The 24253-nt window shown below is 44.2% G+C and overlaps 1 protein-coding gene across 1 annotated transcript in view; it reads left to right on the plus strand.

Annotated features, from left to right (window-relative positions):
- The window catches only part of LOC145348984 (transmembrane protein 182-like), a 65043-nt gene extending 42498 nt beyond the window's left edge, over window positions 1-22545 (plus strand). Inside the window, exons 4-6 of the mRNA XM_080197160.1 lie at window positions 9897-9992; window positions 17125-17262; window positions 20120-22545. Coding sequence (XP_080053286.1) covers window positions 9897-9992; window positions 17125-17262; window positions 20120-20358 — 473 coding nt within the window. The 3' untranslated portion in view covers window positions 20359-22545. The remainder of the gene's footprint in view (window positions 1-9896; window positions 9993-17124; window positions 17263-20119) is intronic.
- The last annotated feature ends 1708 nt before the right edge of the window (window positions 22546-24253 follow it).

Raw genomic sequence — 24253 nt, forward strand, 5'->3', positions numbered from 1 at the left:
CCTCGCTATGAAGGCCAGCATCCCATTCGCCTTCCTGACCACCTGCTGCACCTGCAAGCTGGGTTTTTGCGATTCATGCACAAGGACCCCGAGGTCCCTCTGCACCGTCGCCTGCTGCAGTTTTTCGCCACGTAAGTAATAGTCCTTCCTACCATTCTTCCTACCAAAGTGGACCACCTCACACTTGCCAACATTAAATTCCATTTGCCATTTCCTGGCCCATTCGCCCAGCCTATCTAGATCCTTCTGCAGACTCTCCACACCCTCCGCACAATTTGCCGTTCCCCCAATCTTGGTGTCATCAGCAAATTTCGACACCCTGCACTCGGTTCCCTCCTCCAGATCATCTATATAAATGGTAAATAGCTGAGGCCCCAGCACCGACCCCTGGGGCACCCCACTAGTCACCATCCGCCAATCCGAATAGCACCCATTGACCCCCACTCTCTGCCTCCTATTTGACAACCAATCCTCTATCCACGCTAACACCCTACCCCCAACTCCATGTCCCCTGACCTTCTGCAATAACCTCTTGTGAGGTACCTTGTCAAACGCCTTCTGAAAATCCAGAAAGACCACATCCACCGGCTCTCCTCTATCCACTGCCCTAGACACATCCTCATAGAACTCCAGTAAATTTGTCAGACACGACTTCCCTTTAATGAAACCGTGTTGCGTCCGCCCTATCAAGCAATTCCCTTCAAGATGCCTCGCAATTTCCTGCTTAATGACGGATTCTAACATTTTACCTACCACAGACGTTAAACTAACCGGCCTATAATTCCCCGCCTTTTGCCTGGCACCCTTCTTAAACAACGGCGTAACATTAGCCGTTTTCCAATCTTCCGGCACTTCCCCGGAATCCAGCGACGTCTGGAAAATAACCACCAAGGCATCCACTATCACCTCCGCCATTTCTTTCAGAACCCTCGGATGCATTCCATCCGGTCCTGGGGACTTGTCCACAATCAGCCCCTCCAGTCTGTCGAGCACCACCTCTCTAGTAACAGTAATGTCATTAAGACCCTCCATTCCTACCACCTTTCCATCGCTAACACCCGGCAAATTATTCACGTCCTCCTCCGTGAAGACAGAAACAAAAAAGTTATTCAAGACCTTCGCCATATCCCCATCCCCTACCACTAGCTCCCCTTTCTCATCCTCTAAAGGACCAACGTTCACCCTAGCCAGCCTCTTCCTTTTTATATATTTATAAAAACTCTTGCTATCCTTTTTTATATTAAGCGCTAGCCCAGCCTCATAGCTTCTCCTACCCTCCTTTATCAACTTCTTTGTCAATCTTTGTTGACATTTAAACCTTTCCCAATCCTCTTCTCGCCCACTGCTCTTAGCTACTCTAAATTCCTCCGCTTTTAGTTTAACACTTTCCTTCACCTCCTTCGTTATCCACGGCTTATTACCTCTCTTCCTACTGTCCTTTTTAACCATCGGAATAAATTTCTGCTGAGCACCAAGAAAGATCTCCTTAAAGATCCTCCACTGCTCCTCAGCAGACCTACCTTCCAACACATTCCCCCAGTCCACATTCGCCAATTCTTCTCTCATCCTACCATACTCCCCTCTATTCAAACAAAGGACGCGCGTCCGGGAACCCACTTTCTCCTCCTCCATCTGCACCAGAAACTCCACCATACAATGATCACTCTCTCCAAGAGGATCCTTCACCGCAAGGTCCCTAATTCTACCCGCCTCATTACATAGCACCAGATCCAAGATAGCTTGCTCCCTCGTCGGCTCCAACACACACTGTTCAAGGAAATTATCCTGGCAGCATTCCAAGAACTCCTCCTCGAGCCCACCTCGTCCAACATGGGTTGACCAATCAATATGCAGATTGAAATCTCCCATAACTACTGCCGTCCCATTCCTGCACGCCGCACTTATTTGCGTGTTAACAGCCCGCCCCACCTCCAGATCATTATTCGGGGGCCTATAGACGACACCCACCAGCGTCTTCCTCCCTTTGCTGTTCCTAATCTCCACCCACAACGATTCCACGTTCTGCTCTTTGGCTCCGATATCATCCCTTGCTACCACCTTGATACTATCCTTAATCAGCAGAGCTACGCCACCCCCTCTTTCCTCCTGCCTATCCTTCCTAAACACTTGATAGCCCTGTACATTCATCTCCCAGTCCCTGTCACCTTGCAGCCACGTCTCTGTAATGGCCACCAGATCGTATCCATTTGTGTCGATCTGCGCCACCAGCTCATCCACTTTATTCCGAATGCTTCGTGCATTCAGATAAAGCGCTTTCATCCCAGCCTTCACCTGGACCCTATTTGCCGTAACGCCACCAATTGGGACATCCTCGGCCTCTTCCCTTACCTGTACCCTATCCTTAACTTTAGACCTCGTAGCGTCACCTACCCTCGCACCCTCCCCCCCCCTAATTAGTTTAAAGCCCTGTCTACAGTCCTCTTTACTCGATTCGCCAACACTCTGGTCCCAGCACGATTCAGACCAACCCCATCCCGCCCGAACAAGTCCCACCTACCCCAATACTGGTGCCAATGCCCCATACATTCGAACCCATTCCTCCCACACCAATCCCTGAGCCACCCATTCACTTCCTTTATCCTGTCAACCCTACGCCCGTCTGCACTCAGTTCAGGCAGTAGCCCAGAGACGACCACCTTGTCGGTTCTACTTTTTAATTCCATTCCCAGCTTCTCATACTCCCTCTGCAGATCCTCAGTCCGCACTTTGCCTACGTCGCCGGCACCCACATGTACTACAACGACCGGGTTCTCACCCTCCCACTCCAGGTTCCTCTGCAGCCCAGCTGTGACATCCTGTACCCGAGCACCAGGCAGACAACACACCCTTCTGTGCACTTTGTCATTGTGACAAAGGACAGTGTCAATACTCTTCACCCCACTATCCCCAATCACTACTACGTTCCTTTTCCCCTTCTCTTTGCCTATGTCCTGCTGCATCACTGTACCGTGTGCAGTTTGCTCACCAACCTCACCTGCCTCGTCCTCTTCCAGACTGGAAGCAAGAACCTCAAACCTGTTATGCAGATTAAGAGGCTGAGGCCTCCGCTCCTCACCCCCCTTCCTCCTCCTCCCAGCAGCCCCCTTTTGTCCCTGACCCTTAGATTTAGCCAGTCTAGGGGCACCCTCTCTCCCCCTGATGAGCCTCAGTGTCTGTAGCTCAGAGGCCAGCTCATCCACCTTGAGCTGGAGCTCCTCCAGCAACCTGCACTTACTGCAGACATGGTCACTGGGAAGGACCCTGGGGTCTGCCAGTTCCCACATCATACACAAACCACACATCACATGCCCCTCCATTATTCACTGTAATTTTTTATGGGAAAAAATTTTTTTCCTTGTTTCTTGCTGTAGTAGTTTTGAAAAAATTTTTTTCCTTGTTTTTTTTCAAACAAACTCACCTGGCCTTTTTCCTTCAAGCCCTTTTTGATATTAAGCCCTATTAACTCACTCTGCTTCCCCCTCACTCCGCTGCCCGCTCAGACGCTGCCCGCTGTCTACACCAGGCCTCCTTTTAAACCTGGCGCTGATTTAAAGCAGGCTGGTCCACAAATGCCTTTTCACCACACCCTCAGAATTCTTAAAGCAGTAAATACAATAAATAAATGCTTTAAACAGTTCTACAAAGAGTAAAGTGCTTTAAACTTATTTTAAACAGGTTTTTAACAGGTAAAATCTTAGCTCTGTCTCTCTCTCTCTCAGCTCCAGCAAACAATGGAAGGCTTCACCGTGTGGCCCCTTGATAATTAAGCAGGCTGGTCCACAAATGCCTTTTCACCACACCCTCAGAATTCTTAAAGCAGTAAATACAATAAATAAATGCTTTAAACAGTTCTACAAAGAGTAAAGTGCTTTAAACTTATTTTAAACAGGTTTTTAACAGGTAAAATCTTAGCTCTGTCTCTCTCTCTCTCAGCTCCAGCAAACAATGGAAGGCTTCACCGTGTGGCCCCTTGATAATTAAGCAGGCTGGTCCACAAATGCCTTTTCACCACACCCTCAGAATTCTTAAAGCAGTAAATACAATAAATAAATGCTTTAAACAGTTCTACAAAGAGTAAAGTGCTTTAAACTTATTTTAAACAGGTTTTTAACAGGTAAAATCTTAGCTCTGTCTCTCTCTCTCTCAGCTCCAGCAAACAATGGAAGGCTTCACCGTGTGGCCCCTTGATAATTAAGCAGGCTGGTCCACAAATGCCTTTTCACCACACCCTCAGAATTCTTAAAGCAGTAAATACAATAAATAAATGCTTTAAACAGTTCTACAAAGAGTAAAGTGCTTTAAACTTATTTTAAACAGGTTTTTAACAGGTAAAATCTTAGCTCTGTCTCTCTCTCTCTCAGCTCCAGCAAACAATGGAAGGCTTCACCGTGTGGCCCCTTGATAATTAAGCAGGCTGGTCCACAAATGCCTTTTCACCACACCCTCAGAATTCTTAAAGCAGTAAATACAATAAATAAATGCTTTAAACAGTTCTACAAAGAGTAAAGTGCTTTAAACTTATTTTAAACAGGTTTTTAACAGGTAAAATAGGCAGAAGGCTAAAGTGCAGGACCTCGAAGGTAGTGATTTCTGGACTACTACCAGTGTCACGTGCTAATAAGAATAGGAATAAGAAGATTAGACATATGAATGCATGGCTTGGAAGCTGGTGCAGGGGGCAGGGATTTAGATTTTTGGATCATTGGGATCTTTTCTGGGGAAGAGGTGACCTGTTCAAGACGGACGGGTTACACCTGAACTGGAGGGGGACCAACATCCTGGCCGGGAAATTTGCTAGAGCCACTCGGGAGGGTTTAAGTTAGTTTGGCAGGGGGGTGGAACCCAAAGCAGTAGGGAGACAGGAGAGAAGGTTGAAGACAGCACAGAAGTTAAAGACAGCACATTAAGTAGTAAAGACAGTGTCAGTAATCCTAGTACCAGACAGATCAGGTAAAAGCAAGACAGAGACCAAGGTAAGTTCAAATTAAACTGTATTTATTAAACTGAGAGGGGATATATCCGCGGGTCAGCCACTGAGTCTATATGGGTAGTAATGGGAAATAAGAAGGGGGAAATCACTTTGATAGAGTTATACTATAGGCCTCCAAATAGTCAGCAGGAAATTGAGGAGCAAATATATAAGGCGATTACAGATAGCTCCAAGAAAAGTAGGGTGGTAATAGTAGAGGATTTTTACCACAGTATTAGAGGGTTGGATGGAGAGAAATTTGTTGAGTGTATTCAGGAGGATACTCCCCCCCCCCCCTCGAGAGAATGGTGTGGCCTCACTCCATCTCCGCTCCAGAAGAACATCTGACCTGCCTCCTCCATCCCCACCACTAGACAACGATCAGCCCTCCCCCGCCCGAGATATATCTGAACAACTTCCTCCTCCTCCTCCCCCAACCAGACAACGATCTGACCTCACTCCCTCCTCCCCCCCTCCAACCAAAGAATGATCTGACCAGTTCTGGTAATATGCTCATGAATTTCCTATAAATAACTCTCATGTGATCATGTCCTTCCTGTAATGCTGTGACTGGAACTACATGTCCTTTTCAAACTATGGCCCACTGTAACTGTAGTGTTTCTTACAGTTCTAGATCATCTCTCTCTTCTTACATGCTTTTACTCAGCTAAATAAAAACATATAGAATCATAAAAGTTTACAGCATAGAAACAGGCATTTTGACCCAACTTGTCCATACTGCCCTTTTTTTTAAACCCTGAAGTTAGGTCCAGTTGCCCACATTTGGCCCATGTCCCTCTATACCCATCTTACCATGTAACTGTCTAGAGGCTTTTTAAAACACAAAATTGTACATGACTTGACTACTATCTCTGGCAGCTTCTTCCTCCCTCTGTGTGAAAAAATTGTATTTAATGTCCTGACCAATGAAACCAAGCATGCTGAATGCCTTCTTCACCACTCTGTCAACCTGTGACTTCATTTTCCAGGAGCTATGAACCTGTACGTTTAGATCTCTTTGTTCTGTGACTCTCCCCAATGCCCTACCATTAACTGAACAAGTCCTGGTTCAATCTACCAAAATGCATCACTTTGCATGTACCTAAGTGAAATTCCATCTGCCATTAGATAGATGAGGGCAGTGCAGTTGATGTTGTCTACATGGATTTTAGCAATTGCCATTCGTCAGCCCACTGGCCCAATTGACCAAGATCTGTTATAATCAGAGATAACCTTCTTCACTATCCACTGCCACAATCTTGGTGTCATCTGCAAACTTACTAACCATGCCTCCTATATTCTCATCCAAATCAATAACATAAATGATAAATAACAGTGGACCCAGTGTTGATCTCTGAAGCACATGCTGGTCACAGGTAGCTAGTTTGAAAAACAACCCTCTACAACCGCCCTCTGGCTTTTGTCATCAAGCCACTTTTGTATCCATTTAGCTACCTCATCCTGGATCCTGTGTGGATATATCTACATGATCCAAGCTGATTGGAGTAGGTATAGCTCCTCCTCCAAGGCTTGATCTTATTTGCATCTTAGCCAAAAGGCCGAGATGCCACTTTAAAAAATTGCTTCAAATGAAGCTGAAATGTAACCTAACAACTTCAAACAAGTACAGCATGTCGATACTACACTTGATCTTAGCCAAGAAGCCACCTGAATTTAACCCCAATTTTAGATAATATGTGACTCTTAACCTCAGAGACCCATAATGCAGAGCCCCTTTAAGATACATCTTGGTACACAGTGGGCCCGATTTTACCACAATTTGTGCCCGTTTTTGGGCACAAAATTATGGTAAAGTTGGGTATGAGGCCTTTATCGCGATTTGCACCCGAGTCCATGCAGATTGTCACTTTACTGAGACCCGTGAATGGCTGGGATCCATTCCGCACCCAAATCGGGCGCAACGATAATTTAAAAACATTTGCATGTATTTAAATTAAATTAATGAACTGCCTGCCCAACTCTATCAGTATTTCCCCCTTTACCACCACATTTACCGATCTGGAACTGTGCTTTTAGGGACCTGCAGAATAAAAGTCTGAGTCGGGTGCTCCAAACCCTGAAGACGCGTTCAGTGTTTGCAACGGTACTCTGGCTCAGATCAGTGGTGGGGGTGGGGATGGAGGCGGGTCAGGTCATTCTCTGGTTGGAGCGGGGAGGAGGGGAGTGAGGTCAGATCGTTGTCTGGTTGGGGGAGGAGGAGGAGGAAGCTGTTCAGATATATCTCTGGCGGGGGAGGGCTGATCCTTGTCTGGTGGTGGGGGTGGGGGCGGGCGTGGAGGAGGCAGGTCAGATGTTCTTCTGGAGCGGAGATGGAGTGAGGCCAGACCATTCTCTCGAGGGGGGAGAGGGGGGAGTGAGGCCAGTCCGTTGTCGCTGGAGGCGGTGGGGGAGAAGATGAGGACAGATTGTTGTCTTGCGGGGGAGGAGGGAGGTGGTTCAGATGGATCTCTGGTGGGTGGGGGGCAGATGGATCTCTGGTGGGGGACAGGAGGGTCCACTGCCATTCTGCGGGCGGTCAGTGGTGAGGAAGGGGGCAGGGGTGGCAATTGGTCTGGGTAGTGGGGGGGGGGGCGTTGATAAGGGGGGCAGTGATATGTGTGTGTGTGTGTGTTTGTGTCTTTTCCAACCCCCCACTACCCATAGACATCACTGCCTCCCTTATCCACCTTCCCACTACCCAGACCGATCGCCACCCCTGCCCCCCTCACCCCCCAGCGATAGCCCACAGAATGGCAGTGGACCCCCTGCCCTCCCCCGAGATACATCTTACCTGCCTCCCCCCCACACCCCACCCCCCGCCCCCACGATACACCCTTGCTCCGGGCCATTTTCTCTGCTTTCTGCGGCTCGGGAGTGATCTGACAAGGGTGCGCTTTTTCCAATTTTTTTCTAACTGCGTATGCACGGTTCAGAGTTCCGGCAGCGCTAAGCCCCATCCACAGTGCGAGTGGGACTGGAGATGGCTGAGAGCGTATGGGAGCGCCTGAAGGTGGATTTCTAAGTCGGATCTGTACTACGCCTAGAATCAGCACTTAGAATGAAAGTGGTAAGATCGGGCCCAATGAGTTCCAAACAGCCTTTCCCACCAAGAAATAGCTGGTAAAATTAGCACAAGATTTGCCCCAAAGTTTCAAACTTATCAACATGGCAATGAAAGAAAACTGCTGTTCCTGCCTTTCTCAAAAATAAGTGCTTCAAAATGTTATTAGAAAGGTACACTATGGGCCCGATTTTACCATCAAGTTGTGCCCATTTTTGGGCACGAGAACTTGGTAAAGTTGGGTGTGAGGCGAGTAGCGTGATCCGCGTCTGCCTCCGTGCCAATTCCCCCTTTACCAAAGACCGAAAATGGCCACCGTTAGGACCGCGCCCAAAATGGGTGCGATGTCAATTAAAATGTATTTGCATGTACTTAAATTGACTTAATGAGTTGCATGCTCAAACTTATCAGCACTCCCCGCTTTACCACCGCATTCATCTGTCCAGATTTGGCAGGAAACAGACATGGTCCGCAAGGGTCAGATTTGGGTGTTCCAGCTTCTGAGGAGATAAGTTCTAAGCTTCCGGCAGCTGTCAGACTTAAATTGGTAGGGAAGGGGTAGGGGAGGGAAGAGGGAGGGAGGTGGGTTAGATGGCCCGCTGACTCAGATCAGGACTGGGGGGAAGTGGGGGAAGATAGCTCTCTGAATCAGATCAGGACTGGGGGGAAGTGGGGGAAGATAGCTCTCTGAATCAGATTGGGGATGGGGGGAAGTGGGGGAAGATAGCTCTCTGAATCAGATTGGGGATGGGGGGAAGTGGGGGAAGATAGCTCTCTGAATCAGATTGGGGTTGGGGGGAAGCGGGGGAAGATAGCTCTCTGAATCAGATTGGGGTTGGGGGGAAGTGGGGGAAGATAGCTCTCTGAATCAGATCGGTAGGGGAGGGATGTGGGTCAGATGGCTCTCTGAATCAGATGGAGGAGGAGAGGGCGCGGGGGTGGGGGTGTTCACTGCCACTCTACATGTGATTGGTTGGTGGGGGTGGGGGCGCTCTGCTGCCACTCTGCATGTGATCAATGGGGGGAAAGGGAGTCTGCTGCCATTCTGCATGTGATTGGTGGGGGCGGGGGCGAGGCGGGGGGGGAGGGGTCTGCTGCCACTTTGGATTGATTGGTGGTGGGGGGAAAGGGGGTCCGCTGCCAGTCTCCATACGATCGTTGGGAGGGGAAGGGGAGAAGGGCGTGGGTGTGTGTGGAAGGGGGAGCTGGGGGTTAAGGGGGTCAGTAATATTGTGAGGGTGAGGTGTTGTTTGCGGGAGCCAGTTGGAGGCATTATCCGGCCTGGGAATGATGTGGCGGGGAGTCTTCTCTCTACCTTTTTTTACCTGTGCATGTGCAGTTGGAGGCGCCCATCAGAGCTGCAGGATTTATGCAGCGCGATTCAGAATCATTGCTATTATTTCAGGCAGAATGTGTATGGAGGTGCCTGAGAATGGGTCTAAAAGTTAGATCTGAAACACTCCCAGTTTCAAGTCCGCCTAGCACTTCGAATTAAATTGGTAAAATAGGGCTCTGTTTCATGCCTTATATGGTTCATGCCTCTGATAAACTTGTCATGGTTAAAGCATTATGGTTGTCAAAAATGTATATATAATCAACCACAAAAAGTACTTGTGGCATGAGTAAATTTCATTGATTTTTGAGGTGACGATATCCTGTCAAAATTTCAGTCAGTGCATGTAAGAACTTGCTATGAATACGAAAGAAATTCTCAATGTCAAACATTTTCCCTCTTGTGAAAACCTCGGAATAATTCGGAAGGCCTGACCTACTGTGTCCCAATTTAGTTTTTAAAATTTGATATTTTGCTCATGTTAATGAAAATTGTTTTGTTAAATAGTAATGTGTAATTTTTTCTTTGTTTAGTTAACCAACCACCTTCAAAATGCTGTGTACATGCCTTTCATTCTCCATTTCCAAGTACCAATGAAAAATCCTCCTTTGAACTTAAACCTTGGATTGGTAAGCACTTTTTGAGTTGTTACCATAGTATATATTATAGTTGGAAAATATTTTGTTAAAATTATCCACTCACAGGTATTTGAATTGCATTTTATAACCAATGGAACTTGTTAAGAGCTGGAATGAGGTAATTGCCAGGTAATGAAATCCAAAGGGAAACTTCGGCAAGCTATCACAGTGATGTTCAGTTTGTATTTTTAGCATACAACATATAATCCCAACAGTGCAGAAGGAGGCCATTCGGCCTATTGAGTCTGCACCGACCGCAATCCCAGCCAGGCCCTATTACCATAACCCCACATATTTACTCTGTTAATCCCCCTGACACTAAGGTCAATTTAGTGTGGTCAATCAACCTAAGCCGCACATCTTTGGACTGTGGAAGGAAACTGGGGCACCTGGAAAAACCCACACAGACAAGGGGAGGGAGTGCAAACTCCGCACAGACAGTGACCCGAGGTGGAATTGAACCCAGGTCCCTGATGCTGTGAGGCAACAGTGCGAACCACTGTGTCACAGTGCTGCCCAATGAAGATTCATGAAGATCTGTGCACTGAAGTTAGAAGTCACAAATTCCAGTAACACTTTTGGAGATTTTCGAGAGCAAATTAAACAATTTATTAACACAAGAAAATAAAACTTGAACACACAAGATTGCATTTACGCAGTTAAAATTAGTTTTGCAGAAGGTTGCTCCCCAAAGATTTTTACTTAGTTAAACTTGCAAATGAACAACCTCTTTAGGAAACAATCCTCATAGATATTTAATCCTTACACATTCCAGAAATATTACAAGGCAATCCCTATTGCTTATAGGGATGATATGTCACCGGAGGTCACTTCCCGCACTCCACTCTGGATTATTCCAAAAGCTTTAGAACCAAACTACTTTCTGAAGACAGCAGGAACTCATCTGGGTGGTTGAAGGCTGCTTCTTTTTATAGCTATGACCCAGCACAAAGCACATTCCAGGGTCTCACATGGCTACTCCCCTTCAACAGAGCTCCCAAGTTTCCTTAAATATATTCTTTTTTTACTTCTTTAAAACAATTGTTTGTAATATCCCTCTAAACATAACTGTTTTCAAGATATACACATTTTTCATATTCTCTATTTGCACAACTCTTGGGACAAGTAAACCTTTCCCAAGTTTATTTATGACATTTACCACGTTGTAAAATCTTTTAGTTCTCTTTGAAAGTTAACAACTAAAATCTAAACCCTATCACCTAATGCAAATTTCAACCCATGTTGTGTTTACCTTCAGCAAAACGAGGCTGGCACTGCCAAGGGAAAAGGGCCGGGCCAAAGGGGGTAGGTCCAGACCAGGGGAAACCAGATGTGGTGGTTGGGCAGGGAAAGGAGCGTGGGGGGATATGTGGTGGGGGGCGGGGGGGAGGTGAGGGACTTGTTGCACACTCTGCATTGGGATCATTATGGGGAGGAAGAGGGGTCTCACTGCCACTCTGCATTACAATTGATGGTGGTGTTGGTTGGGGGGATTGATGGAATGCCTGCTGCCAATCTATACTATGGATTGGTGGGAGGAGGGAGGGGGATGATTGAGGCAGGTCATGGGGGAGGGTCAGGCGGCCAACTGTAGTGGGGTGGGGGCTGTGGGAGGGAGAGGAGCCAGTCTGCGTGGGGGGGTCAATTGGTTCAAGCAGACAGGGGGGTGGGGGTGTTCGTGTTAGACCATGGGCCCCTGTGGTAGCTGGTGGGGAGGTTTGCTATTTCTGTTTCAGCCTCTGCTGCTAGAGACCTGCACATGCGCAATGGTGTCCTCTGCTGCCCTCAACCATTGTTTGGGTGACTTAAGCCGTGCCCCCACTGCCTACAGGCAACAAACCTATTTGTCCTTTTTTTAAAAACTCTAAGTAAATGAGAGCAATGTGTCCAGAAGACGCTGAAAGTCTATAACGAGATTTGGATAGTTTGTGTGAGTGGGCAAAGGTCTGGCAGATGGAGTACAATGTTGGTAAATGTGAGGCCATCCATTTTGGTGGAATAACAGCAAAGTGGACTATTATTTAAATGGTGAAATGATTGCAGCATGCTGCTATGTAGAGGGACCTGGCTGTCCTTGTGCATGATTCACAAAACGTTGGTTTGCAGGTGCAGCAGATAAGTAAGAAGGCAAATATAATTTTGTCCTTCATTGCCAAAGGGATGGAGTTTAAAAGGAGGAAGGTTATGTTGCAGCTATACGAGGTGCTGGTGAAGCCACATCTGGAGTACTGTGTGCAGTTTTGGCCTCCTTATTTGAGAAAGGATATACTGGCATTGGAGGGGGTACAGAGGAGACTCACTCAGTTGATTCTGGAGTTGAGAGCATCATAGAATGCCTACAGTGGAGAAGGAGGTCATTTGGCCCATCAAGTCTGCATCAACCACAATCCCACCCAGACCCTATGCCCATAACTTCATTTATTTACTCTGCTAGTCCCCCTGACACTAAGAGGTAATTTACGATGACTAATCAACCTAACCCCCATATCTCTGGACTGTGGGTGGAAACTGGAGCACGTGGAGGAAACCCACACAAACATGGGGAGAACTTGCAAACTCCACACAGAAAGTCAACCAAGACCAGAACTGAACCCAGGTCCCTGGCGCTGTGAGGTAGTAGCGGGTTGGCTTATGAGGAGAGACTGAGTAGGCTGGAACTATACTCATTGGAATTTAGAAGAATGAGGGGGATCTTGTAGAAACATATAAAATTATGAAGGGGATAGCTAAGATAGAAACTGGGAGGTTGTTTCCTGTTTCTGTGTGAAACCAGAATTAAGGGGGATAACCTCGAAATAAAGTGGAGCAGATTATGGATTGAGTTGAGAAGGAACTTCTTCACCCAAAGGGTTGTGAATTTGTGGAATTCCCTGCCCAATGAAGCAGTTGAGGCTACCTTGTTGAATGTTTTAAAGCAAAGATAGATAGACTTTTGAACAGTAAAGGAATTAAGGGTTATGTTGAGCGGGTGGGTAAATGGAACTAAGTCCATAAAAAAAAAACAGTCATGATCTTATTGAATGGCAGAGAAGGCTCGAGGGGCCAGATGACCTACTTCTGCTCCTAGTTCTTATGATCTCAGATAGCAGATTTGAACTTGCCCAAAAAACGGATCTGAAACTCTTTCATTTTCACACCCGTCCTAGACTTAGAATTCTAAGTGCTGTCTTCAGTTTAATTAAATCAGGCACAAATACACTTACACTCCCATCATACACACACACAGACACACACACACACCAGCTCTCAACAACTCACTGTAATTCTTCCTCATTATTTGGTCTGACTCTTTGCCTTCTAGAACATTCTTCTCTCTCTCTCTGATGAGTCCACAGAAACACTGCACAGACACAATTTAGTGCAAGTACACGTAATATGCACATCATCCATCCCTCCCTCACTCACTCCTCCCTCACCAAAAATCTAAGCGCACAGTGGGCTGGGAGAGGGCGAAAACCCAGACTGAAAGACATCCTGCTTCTGACACTCACATTCATATGAATTCTGCTGAAGCCAACTCAGAGTTTACACCATTAGCAGTGAATGCAAGGTCAGTATAATATTTAGACCCAGGTCAGAAACTGCAAGGTATTGTGTGAAGTTAGCCTAGATTCAAAGTTTTACATTTGATTTTAGCATTGGTGAGCATTAGCTGTTTCACTCCAGGTGTAATTTAAGTGATCCCCTAGGAAGCTTTTGTCAAACAAATTTGATTTAAGAAAGCAGTTAGAAATTAACAAGAAGAATTACCAAAAATTGGTAACTTTTACCAATTACAAGACTTAAACATGACACAGTATATTTCTTAAAGCAATACCCCATAAATATACACTCTTCTTCAAAATTAGCACAAAAACAGGTATGCTCAGATGATGCTGGATTTTCAGCTTTTTATCACTTGTGGACAAAAGTGCAGGTAGCAATTTTCAGAGAAGAATTTATCCTCAAAGCAGCAAAACCTCAGAGAAGCAAATCCAGCCTCTGGCAGTTCCCCGTCCCCAGACCCCAGCGACAGAAAATAATACCCCTCCCTCTGCAGCTTCCAAAGCAACAATGCTCATACAGCAGAATCTCCAACTTTAGACAGGGGTAAAGAGAGAGACTTCTCTCTCTTAACTCAAAAGCTGCATCTAACCTTGAATATTCTGTGAAAAAACCCAGTTTCCTCCGTTACATCTCAGTTCCAGAGCATCACTGCAGGAATTCCTCAGGGTACTGTTCTAGGCACAACTATCTTCAGCTGCTTGATCAGTGACCTTCTTCCATATCGTAAAGTCAGAATTGGAGATGTCAGCTCTGCTGCCTCACAGTGCCAGAAATCCAGGTTTGATTCCTGGCTTGGATCACTGTCAGTGCAGAGCCTGCAAGTTCTCTCCATGTCTGCATGGGTTTCCTCCCACAGTCCGAAAGACATGCTGGTTAGGTGCACTGGCCATGCTAAATTCTTCCTCAATGTACCCAAACAGATGCTAGAGTATGGCAACAAGGAGATTTTCACAGTAACTTCATTGAAGTGTTAATGTAAATATTCTTGTGACATTCATAAATAATAGACTTTAAAACTGATTTTTAAGAAAAACATGCTGAAACCTGAACTTTTGATGTGCTCGGTAATTAGGAGCACAGCATACAGAAGACAAAAAGTTTTGTTGGACCTTTATAAAGCACCTCACCCCCTTTGTGACATTGGTTTTCCTTTCTGAGCAGCTAAAGGATGTGTGGGAGGAGGGAGGGAGATGTTAAATGGAGGATGGGATATGGAGCCTAGAAACACGAGAAGCACCAGGGACCTTTCCTGGGCCTGATCTTACTATCAGCTGAGGAAATAACTATAGGAAGCTTCCCACCACCATAAGGATATAAAATATCTCTTTTGTTCTGATTTTTCAGCCAGTGCAGTGTCTAAAAGCCAATATGCACATTCTTACCCAACCTCAACCATTGTTGATTGTTGCTATTCATTATTCCCAAACATCTCAGCACTTCCAGCAGCTACAACACACTCGGATGTGTTTTTACAACAACTGACAATGATTCCTTGGTCGCCATTAGACTTTTAATTCCAGATTTTTATTGAATTCAAATTTCATCATCTGCCATGGTGGGATTTGATCCCGGGCCCCCAGAGCATTATCCCAGGTCTCTGGATTACTGGTTGAGTTACAATACACTGTGCCATTGCTTCCCCTAAATGAATGGCTAGGAACTCCATTAGCATATATTTAAATACCACAAGAAGGCCTCCCCACTATATTATCTAGTCACGTAAGGATTTCCATCACACCACGGCATGATGTCATGTTGGCAGGGTTTACAACAAGTCTTGACAAATGGGGACCTGGCAAACAAACCTGTTGGGGGCGCACAGGTAAGTAAACCCTCCAGCGGAGGGGCAAGGCTGGGTATCGCCCAGGCACTGCCTGGGAGGGCCTTGCATAGTGGAGATTCAGCTGGGGGTTGTTTCTCTGGGAGATGGGGGTGTCCCCTGTCCATGGGGGTTTCTGTTTTTTATTTTTACTTTTTTCGGATTGTTCTGTCAGGAGCCAAGGTTGTTGGCAGGATGGGCTCATTCAGGAAAGAGAATAAATTAGCAAAGCTTTAGGGATATTGTGATGGGCAAAGAAGCGCAATAGTGATTGGTGGAAGGAAGAGAAACTGACAGGGAAATTGGGACATATTGCATTGCATTTCAGCACAGGAACAGGCCCTTCAGCCCACGATGTTGTGCCAAACATGATGCCAAATTAAACTAATCCTTCTGCCAGCCCTTGGTCCATATCCCTCTATTCCTTGCGTATTCAATTGCTTATCTAAAAGCACCCGAAATGCCCTTATTTTATCTGCCTGCAACACCACCCCTGGCAGCATGTTCCAGACACCTACCACTCCCTGTGTAAAAAAAAACTTGCCCCTCACATCTCCTTTGAACTTTCTCCCTCTACCTTAAATGCATGCCTCCTAGTAGTAGACATTTCAACTCTGGGAAAAAGATTCTGACTGCCTATTTCTTTCCATTAAATTGCAATGCTGTAGAATAGATCTTTATGCAATTTTCTGTAATATTCTTGTCAAAGGTGCAATAAAACAATTATATATTTTAAATTTGCTGGCCTACCATGAGCTGGGAAGCTGATGCGCAGGGAACCCAGAACTGAGACTTCCATCACATGCTGCAAGCTTAAACTCTATAGCATGGCAGTGAGCCTTGACCTGCAACCTTTAACTCCTCAGAGGTCCACAACTGGTTGTCTACCTGGCAGACCACCTGATAGCTTTAGCTTCTGAGAAGGTGGGGAGCAGTTTGGAGGAGGTAAGCCCACACTCCAATTAGGGAGAGAGAGGTGAAAAATTGACTTTGAGGTAGGAAGAAGCCATTGTGAGGTGCTTGAGTAGAGGGGTTGGGGTTGGGACGTTGGGGGTCAGGAATGGGGGAAATCAGTGATCTCAATTTGGGAAGGCTGTGAGGACTATTGCGGATATTGAAGGCCTTTGGGGAGAACAGTTTTGGCGTATAGAGAGAGAGAGAGATCAGAGGCCTCAGAGTGAGGGCTGTAGAGAGTGGAAGAGGAATATATCTCCAAGACTCCAGAGTGTAACCAGGCAGGCCGGATACAGCAGAAAGTGGAAAGGTGTTTATCTCCCGACTACAATAGTTCTGTCTGAGTTTCACTGACAGTTTTTCTGAGGCTATAAGGCACACTTTTTCATATACTTAAAATGCCAACCAGCCACCTTGGAATGCGTTGGGCAGTCACACCCCTTGTCCTACCCACCTCTGTTAAAAACAGAAGTGGGTGGCATGGGGACGGGATTCAGACATTAACCCTTTAATCCCACACTAGCCAATTTTTGGGGTTCTCAGTCTAACTGAGTCTTCCTGAAGCTCTTAAAGGAATAGATGTGCAGAAGGCTCACTCTGAAATGCAAAACGCTATTGCATTAAGCTCCTTTGAATATCATGAATCTGTGTTTGCATTCACTAGATGGTAGTGTGATTTGCAGAGATTAGTTTCAGCAGCAGTGTTGTTTAATGAGTTCTTGCAGCACTGTGAGAATGAGGAATTATGTTTACAGATGAGAAACAAATTGTTACATGTGGTCAATATGTACACTGTTTTTCTAGTTTATCGTCGTTTGTGGGGTGCACTGATGTTTCTCACAGTGATATTTATCACAATTGGATGTGTAACCATTACACTTGAAGCATTATGTGAGACTTACCGGATGTATAAACTTGTGGGAGGCATATTTTTACTGTCTGGTAAGTGAAAGTTTCACTCATTGTGTTGCGTAGCTTCTTCCCATTACTTGTCCTGAAAGGTATGACAGTTTTTCATGGGTTGTCTGGAGTTTATAAAATCAAGGTGGTGAGGGAACTGACAAAGGTGAAAAATCCTGATTGACCTTGCCTTTTTCAATCTGCCTGCCACAGAAGTCCATGAAAATATTGGTTGGAGGGACCATCACACAAAGTCCCATCTTCACGTGAGGGACGCTGTTCCTCGTGCTGTGTGTCACTACTACTGTTCTGAAAGGGATAGATACAGATCTAGTAGTTCAAAACTGAGCATGAGGCAACGTGAGCCATCACAATCTGTAACCTGATAGCTTGGCATACTTCTCACTCTTCCATTACCACCAAGCTAGAGGGTCAACTCTGGTTTAGTGAGGAGAGCAGGCGAGTAGAATCCAGTGCACGATTACACTCATGCTAAACAGCAGAAGCAGCATGCAATAGATATAGCTAAGTGATCCACACATCAGAAAAAACGTTCTGCAGTCCAGACACACCCAGTCATGAATGGTCCTTGATGATGAGGGAGCTCAGCAGCTTAGTGTAAAAGATGAGGCTGAAGATTTTGGGTAAACACATTATGAGTTCACTTATTAAGACTAGGCACATGGGAACTGATGTGCATAGGTATACATATAAGTAGAGCTATGTTCTGCCCACAAATAAAAGTAAAACCAAAACTGAAATTTGTGACACAGTTCCCTTCCTGTGATGTTATACCGCTATCTCTTAAAGTATGTATAATATTCCCCCATCTATTTTAAAGATAGTTCTCTTTTACTCCCTGCAACCGCCCCCTCTCCCCCACCACCACCACCACCACATTGTCTTGGAGTACATGCATGTGGTAATGCTGCTGTTGCTATGGTCACTTTTGCTAACCTCTAACAGCCTGCATACATCTTTGCTGCAATCCTTACTTCCCTGTTTGCTACCCCTGTCCTTCTAGATCTTGGTGGTTGTGAGTTTGGAAGGTGCTACCATCAGAGCCTTGGTGAATTCTTGCAGTGCATTTTGTAGGTGGTACACACTGCTGCCACTGTTTCACTGTTGGAAGGAATGGATGTTGTGGACAGGGTGCCAGTAAAATGGGTTGCTTTATCTTGGATGATGTTAAGCTTCTTGTGTATTGTTGGAGTTGCACTCAGCCAGGACAGTGGAAAGCATTCCATTGCACTAGCTTGTAGATGGTGGACAGGGTTGGGGAGTCAGGAGATGAGTTACTTACAACAGGAATCCAAGCCTCTGACTGGCATTTGTAACCATAGCACATAATATTGAAAGCTAGTGAAATTCAGTTTCTACTAAATGATAACCTAAGAGATGTTGACAGTGGCAGTTCAGCAATGGTAATGCCATTGAATGTCAAGGGGTGATGGTGAGATTCTCTCTTGTTGAAGATGGTTATTGTGCAGTGTGAATGTTACTTGGATATTGTCCAGGACTTGTTGCATTTGGACATGGATTACATCGGTATTTGAAGACTTGCAAATGGTGCTGAACATTGTGCAATAGTCAACAAACATCCCCACTTCTGAGGGAAGGTCAATGATGAATCAACTGAATGTGATTGGGTCTAGGGCACTATCCTGAGGAACTCTTGTAGTGATGTCCTGGAACTGAAATGATGGACTTCCAACAATCATAGCCATCAGGAGCTGAGTGGTCCTGGTGGACCCCAAACTAAGCAGAAATAACTGTTATTTCTAAGCAAGTTCTGCTTAATAGCACTATTGATGACCCCTTCTGTTACTTTATTGATATACTTGAGCAATTTTCCACATTGACGGGTACATGTCAGCGTTGTAATTGTACTGGAACAACTTAGCTAGTGATGCAGCACATTCTGGAGTACAAGACTTCAGTACTATTGCTGGAAAATTGCTGGGCTTCATAAGATTTGTAGTACCTTGTGTCTTCAGCCATATGTTGATATCGTGTGGGATGAATCGAATTAGCTGAAGACTGCCATCTGTGATGCTGGCAACCTCTGAAGGAGACCGAGATGACCAACCACTCAGTGCTTCTGGCTGAAGATTGTTGCAAATGCTTCAGTCTTGTCTTTTGCACCAAATCTTACCTCTTCAGTATTAGTAGAGGAATTGTCAAGACTAAGATCCATAGATTATTTGAGGATTAACACCTTTAGGAACATAGAGCAAAGGTGGAGTAATGAAGCTGAGATGCAGATCCATCATGATCTATTGGAATAGTGGGAGATGCTTGAAAAGCTAAGTGTAGTCCAGATTCTGTATTGCTATCTTGCCCTGGACTTAAATTGTCAAACTCCTGACCTCTTGTGAGACTGCCTGCTATCCCCACACCTTGCACTGAAACTGCTGTTCTCCTCAACATTACTGGATTTTGTCTTAAGCTTCTGAGGCTGTACACTCTGGTCTTCAAAAACTAACCCTCAATTTCTTCTAATTGTCTAAGTTTATCCAAAATCAATTTCGTCTCCCAAGCTTCCTTTCACTTCTAATCTTTGGTTCATTGTGCATTTCTTCTCTTCAATAATGCAGGCTGTTGTTGTTCTGTGGAAACAAATTAAAGGTAACTTCCAAATAGTATTCCAGATAAACTCTTAACCATAGAGAAAATTCATATTTTGTAACTATATTGGATTGCTGCAGCTTAATACTGAACAGCCATCATGTTCAATGGAGATATCAATTGCATCAGTTAAAATTAGCTACTTAAAATTTATCTCAAGGCACAAAGCACTTTTTAAAATCTGAGTGAATGTTTTGATCCGTAAGAAGATTTAATACAGTCTAAAAATGAAACATTTTAATTTAATTCTGCTCTTCACTCTTGTACTTAGCTGTTTTGTATTCGATATCGATTATCATGTATGCCTTCTGGATATCTGCTGTACTTCAAATAACTGCGAATCAGGCAATTATGCAAGACGATATGGATGTGATCATTTACAGGACTGAAGTGAAATTTGGCTGGTCGTTCATGACAGCTCCTGTTGCAGCATTCTTCTCTTTGGTTGCAGGCTTGTTGTTCATTAAAGTAGGTGGCATTGCTTCCAAGGGACGCAGTAGCATCATTTAAATGTATATGCTTCACGACTAAACACAAAAATGTAAAATGTGCCATTGTATTTTATCCTCTCAAAACATAAAAAAAGCATGAATTTGATAGACATTTGCTAACATGCAATAATTATTCTCACAGTGTTACTTCAGAATTTTAACTGTGTCTTCAGCTTTTCATATTGTATGAAATGTGTAATGCTAATTTTGATTTGCTTCAAAGGTCTTTTATCATTTTTAAGATTGTGTACCAAGGTACCATAACATTGTGTGGAGTAAAGACTTAATACAATTAATATGAGTTATAAAGTGAATTATATTCATGATAACTGCCTCTGTCGGTGTATTTATCCACCAAAACTTTTTGCCTATTAATTTCCTAGATATGTTTAGCTAGAGATAATGTCACTATATCTCATGAGCTGTAGATATTTTTAGTTTCCTTCCATACTGTACTTCCCATTAACTTGCTGACCAAACAAGTCTGGCCAGCTGCAGCTGTATTGCTTTTACTTCTCCTTTTACCCTTCAATGGAATGTGGGCGTGACCAGCATTTGTTGCTCATTTCTCATTGCCTTTGAACTGTGTGTCTTTCTAGGGCAGTTAGGGTCAACCCCATTGCTGTGCGTCTGGAGTCACAGGTAGGCCAGAATGAATAAGAATAGCAGATTTCTTTCTGAGTGCAGCTTTCAATTCCAGATATATTCATTGAATTTCAATTTCACATGCTACTGTGGTGGAGGGATAAGCTTGGGATTATTAGTTCAGTGACATTACCACACACCAGCATCTCCCTTGGGAAAAGGTTCAAACTGCAGAATCTTTTTAAGTAGCAATCACACATGTATATACATTTAACAAAATATGATTAAATGTAAAGGATTGACTTTGCTAGTATAAAGGAAATGCTAGAGATAAAAAGTTAGAAATCTTGAGATAAAATGGTATGGTGCAAGTTAAGAATTATTGGACTGCTTTACAAAAAGGAATCCTTGCTCAAATAAATGATTGGAGGTCCTAAAAGAAGGACATTATATCTAAGATGGGCATGTGGAATAGGAAAATAATTCTTTCTTTTTGTTTTGTAATGATTTGAATGTTTAATAACGAGGGCGGCACGGTGGCACAGTGGTTAGACCTGCTGCCTCACAGTGCCAGAGACCTAGGTTCAATTCCGGCCTTGGGTCGCTGTCTGTGTGGGGTTTGCACATTCTCCCTGTGTCTGCATGGGTTTCCTCCAGGTGCTCTGCCTTCCTCCCACTGTTCAAAGATGTGTGGGTTAGTTTGATTGGCCATTCTAAATTGCCCCTTAATGTCAAGGGATTAGCAGGGTAAATATATGGGATTGCAGGAATAGGGCTTGGGTGGGATTGTAGTTGGTGCAGACTTGATGGCTGAATGGCTTCCTTCTGCACTGTAGGGATTCTATGGATTCTAAAGCTTTTGTTTAAAAGAGGATCTATTAATAGTATGTTAATTATATTACTAAAATACACAAGGGAAAGTCATTGTTTAATTAATAACTTATATTATAAGTTATAAAGAGAGACTACACTGAACTTCTATTGTAAGGGGAAATTTTCTTGTTTCACTCACCGTGGGAACCATGCAAAGGTCTGTTGACCTCGCAGGGGATTTTCCAGATTTGGGGTGAGCATGGCTGAAAAGTCTAGCCCGATGTCTTTTGCAAGAATTGCTCCTTAAACTTTAGCTGCATTCCAGTCGAACACTCCTGATCTGTGACCACCTGGTAAATTGGAGGTGTGGGAAGGGAGGAGAAGCTCCTTGTAAGTCTGCTCCTAGGCCTGACAAAGCTGCCCTCGAATAAATCCAGGCAGCAGGCAGTCAATGGGATGTCCGATCCATCTGTTTGCCCTTCTACTGCAAATATGTTTGTGGCTGGTTAACCCTGGAGAGGGTGAACTGGTACATTTGAGGCCTTCTGCAGCTGGTGGACACTGTGGGGAATGGAGTGCATCACTGGGTCCCAAAATGACATTTAACTTTGATTTAAGAAGTTTCCTGTAATATTATTGTCTTTTGTTCCAGCACCCCTTTAAGGGGCTGTTACTTTAATTTGTTTCATTAATTTGACCATTGCTTTATCTCCAGAGTTTAAAGAGAGACTGTTGGAACATGGGGTAGTTGATTAGCAGCAGACACAACTAATCATGTATTCTGTAAATAAAGGCATTATCAAGAAAAGTACTTGTGTCTATTTCGATTTTTCACTAACTGGTTTGGAATTGGTTTAACAGAATGATGCAGAGCTGCATTCTTTACCATTAATGCAAAATATAAAAATAAACACCAGTAATAGTGATTGCATCATCATGGTTAAATATTATTGAAATAGTCTGACACACTTGTTTTCCTAAAAATTATTAACAATGGTGAATGAATGGGATTTATCACTGCATTAAGCTTACATGTTAATTCTAAGGAAAATAAACAATGAATTAGATTGGGAAGTTTTGAGAATATCTGAAATATAAAATCTTAAATGTGCAATATTGGGCTCTTTGACCATCCAGTTAATCCCTTGAGCAATTTAAGCATTCTGAGAAAGACTTTGGTGGAGTGCTTCTTTTAAATTTCAGCTAAGAGCTGCTATTGTTGTTATTCCTTATCATTTTGAGCCAAAAGGAAATAAAAGAGATAATTCTTTCTTGGACAGCTACCAATAAAAAGAGCACTAAAAGTACACGGGCAAAGAGCCATTTGGAGTTTGAAACACAATTGCTCAAAACTCTATCTTTACACTTTTTAGGAGTGGTTTGAATTCCAGCTCTTGTCCCTGCCTTTGGCTACAGTCCATCTGTTGGGCTGATCTTACAGGAGGCAGTTCAGTTAACTGGCTGATTCAACATTTGCATTCCAATCAGGCAAATAATGGGTCATGTCACCTCTTCACACTGGTTTTGAGAAAAAAAATGTGTATCTCTTTGGGTCCTTGAAGTTGTTTATGTCTTAAATCTTATAGGAAGATTGTGATGTCCTTTGCCCTTGAAGATGAGTCAGCTCTGGTTGGCCAGGCTTGAATTATGAAATGTAGATGGTCTTCTTATGGTTCCCTTTAAATTTCATCTCTGCAGCCCACAGGAGGTTGTTAGAGTCTCTTCAGAGATAACGAGGTGTAGAGGAACTACCATATTAGCTTTTGTTGTCCAAAGGTCACAGGTAAAACGTAGCTTCAGGCATTTAAAAAAAAAGTTATTTGTCCAGTTTTTAAGTGTTTAGAAATTAGGCAGGAAGATATCCATATATTATAGAATTCCTACATTGCAGGAGGAGGCCATTTAGCTCACTGAACCTGCGCCAACATCCAAACTCTATCCTCATAACGCATATGCTTAAAAAAAACATACAGCAATATTCCAGCCCCCGGCTTCTCCCTGGTGTGTTTTACGGTGGTAAAGGTGGCTCACCATTGGCCACCAGTGGAATCTTCTGCAGCCACCACTGTCTACAATGTTTTGGTATTTTGTTTGGCTGCCCATCCCACCACTGGATAATCCACTGAGGGAAGAATGGAAGGGAGTCACCTTCCAGCAAGAAAGGCCAGAAAATCCCACCCATAGAATGTGAGTTCTTGCCTCCCGACACAGCATTTAAAATTAAAAGAAGACAAACCTAAAACTACTGTGTTAAACCTCGAGTTACCTAGAATTCAGTTACAAATGAAGAAGCTTGAGATATACAACAAAAATGTAATCAACTCTATAATGCCTCTTATGATCAAGGGTTATGGCAGGAAAGTGGAGTTGCAGATTATCATTTCAGATCAGTCACAATCTCATTGAATGACAGAGCAGACTACTCTGACAGAGGGTCATCCAGACTCAAAACTATTCTCTATTCTCTCTCCACGGACCTGCTGAGATTTTCTGTTTTTGTGGCAGAGCAGACTTGA

This window comes from Carcharhinus amblyrhynchos, chromosome 10 (assembly GCF_965287045.1).
Source record: "Carcharhinus amblyrhynchos chromosome 10, sCarAmb.v2.hapA, whole genome shotgun sequence".
NCBI classification, from domain to species: domain Eukaryota; kingdom Metazoa; phylum Chordata; class Chondrichthyes; order Carcharhiniformes; family Carcharhinidae; genus Carcharhinus; species Carcharhinus amblyrhynchos.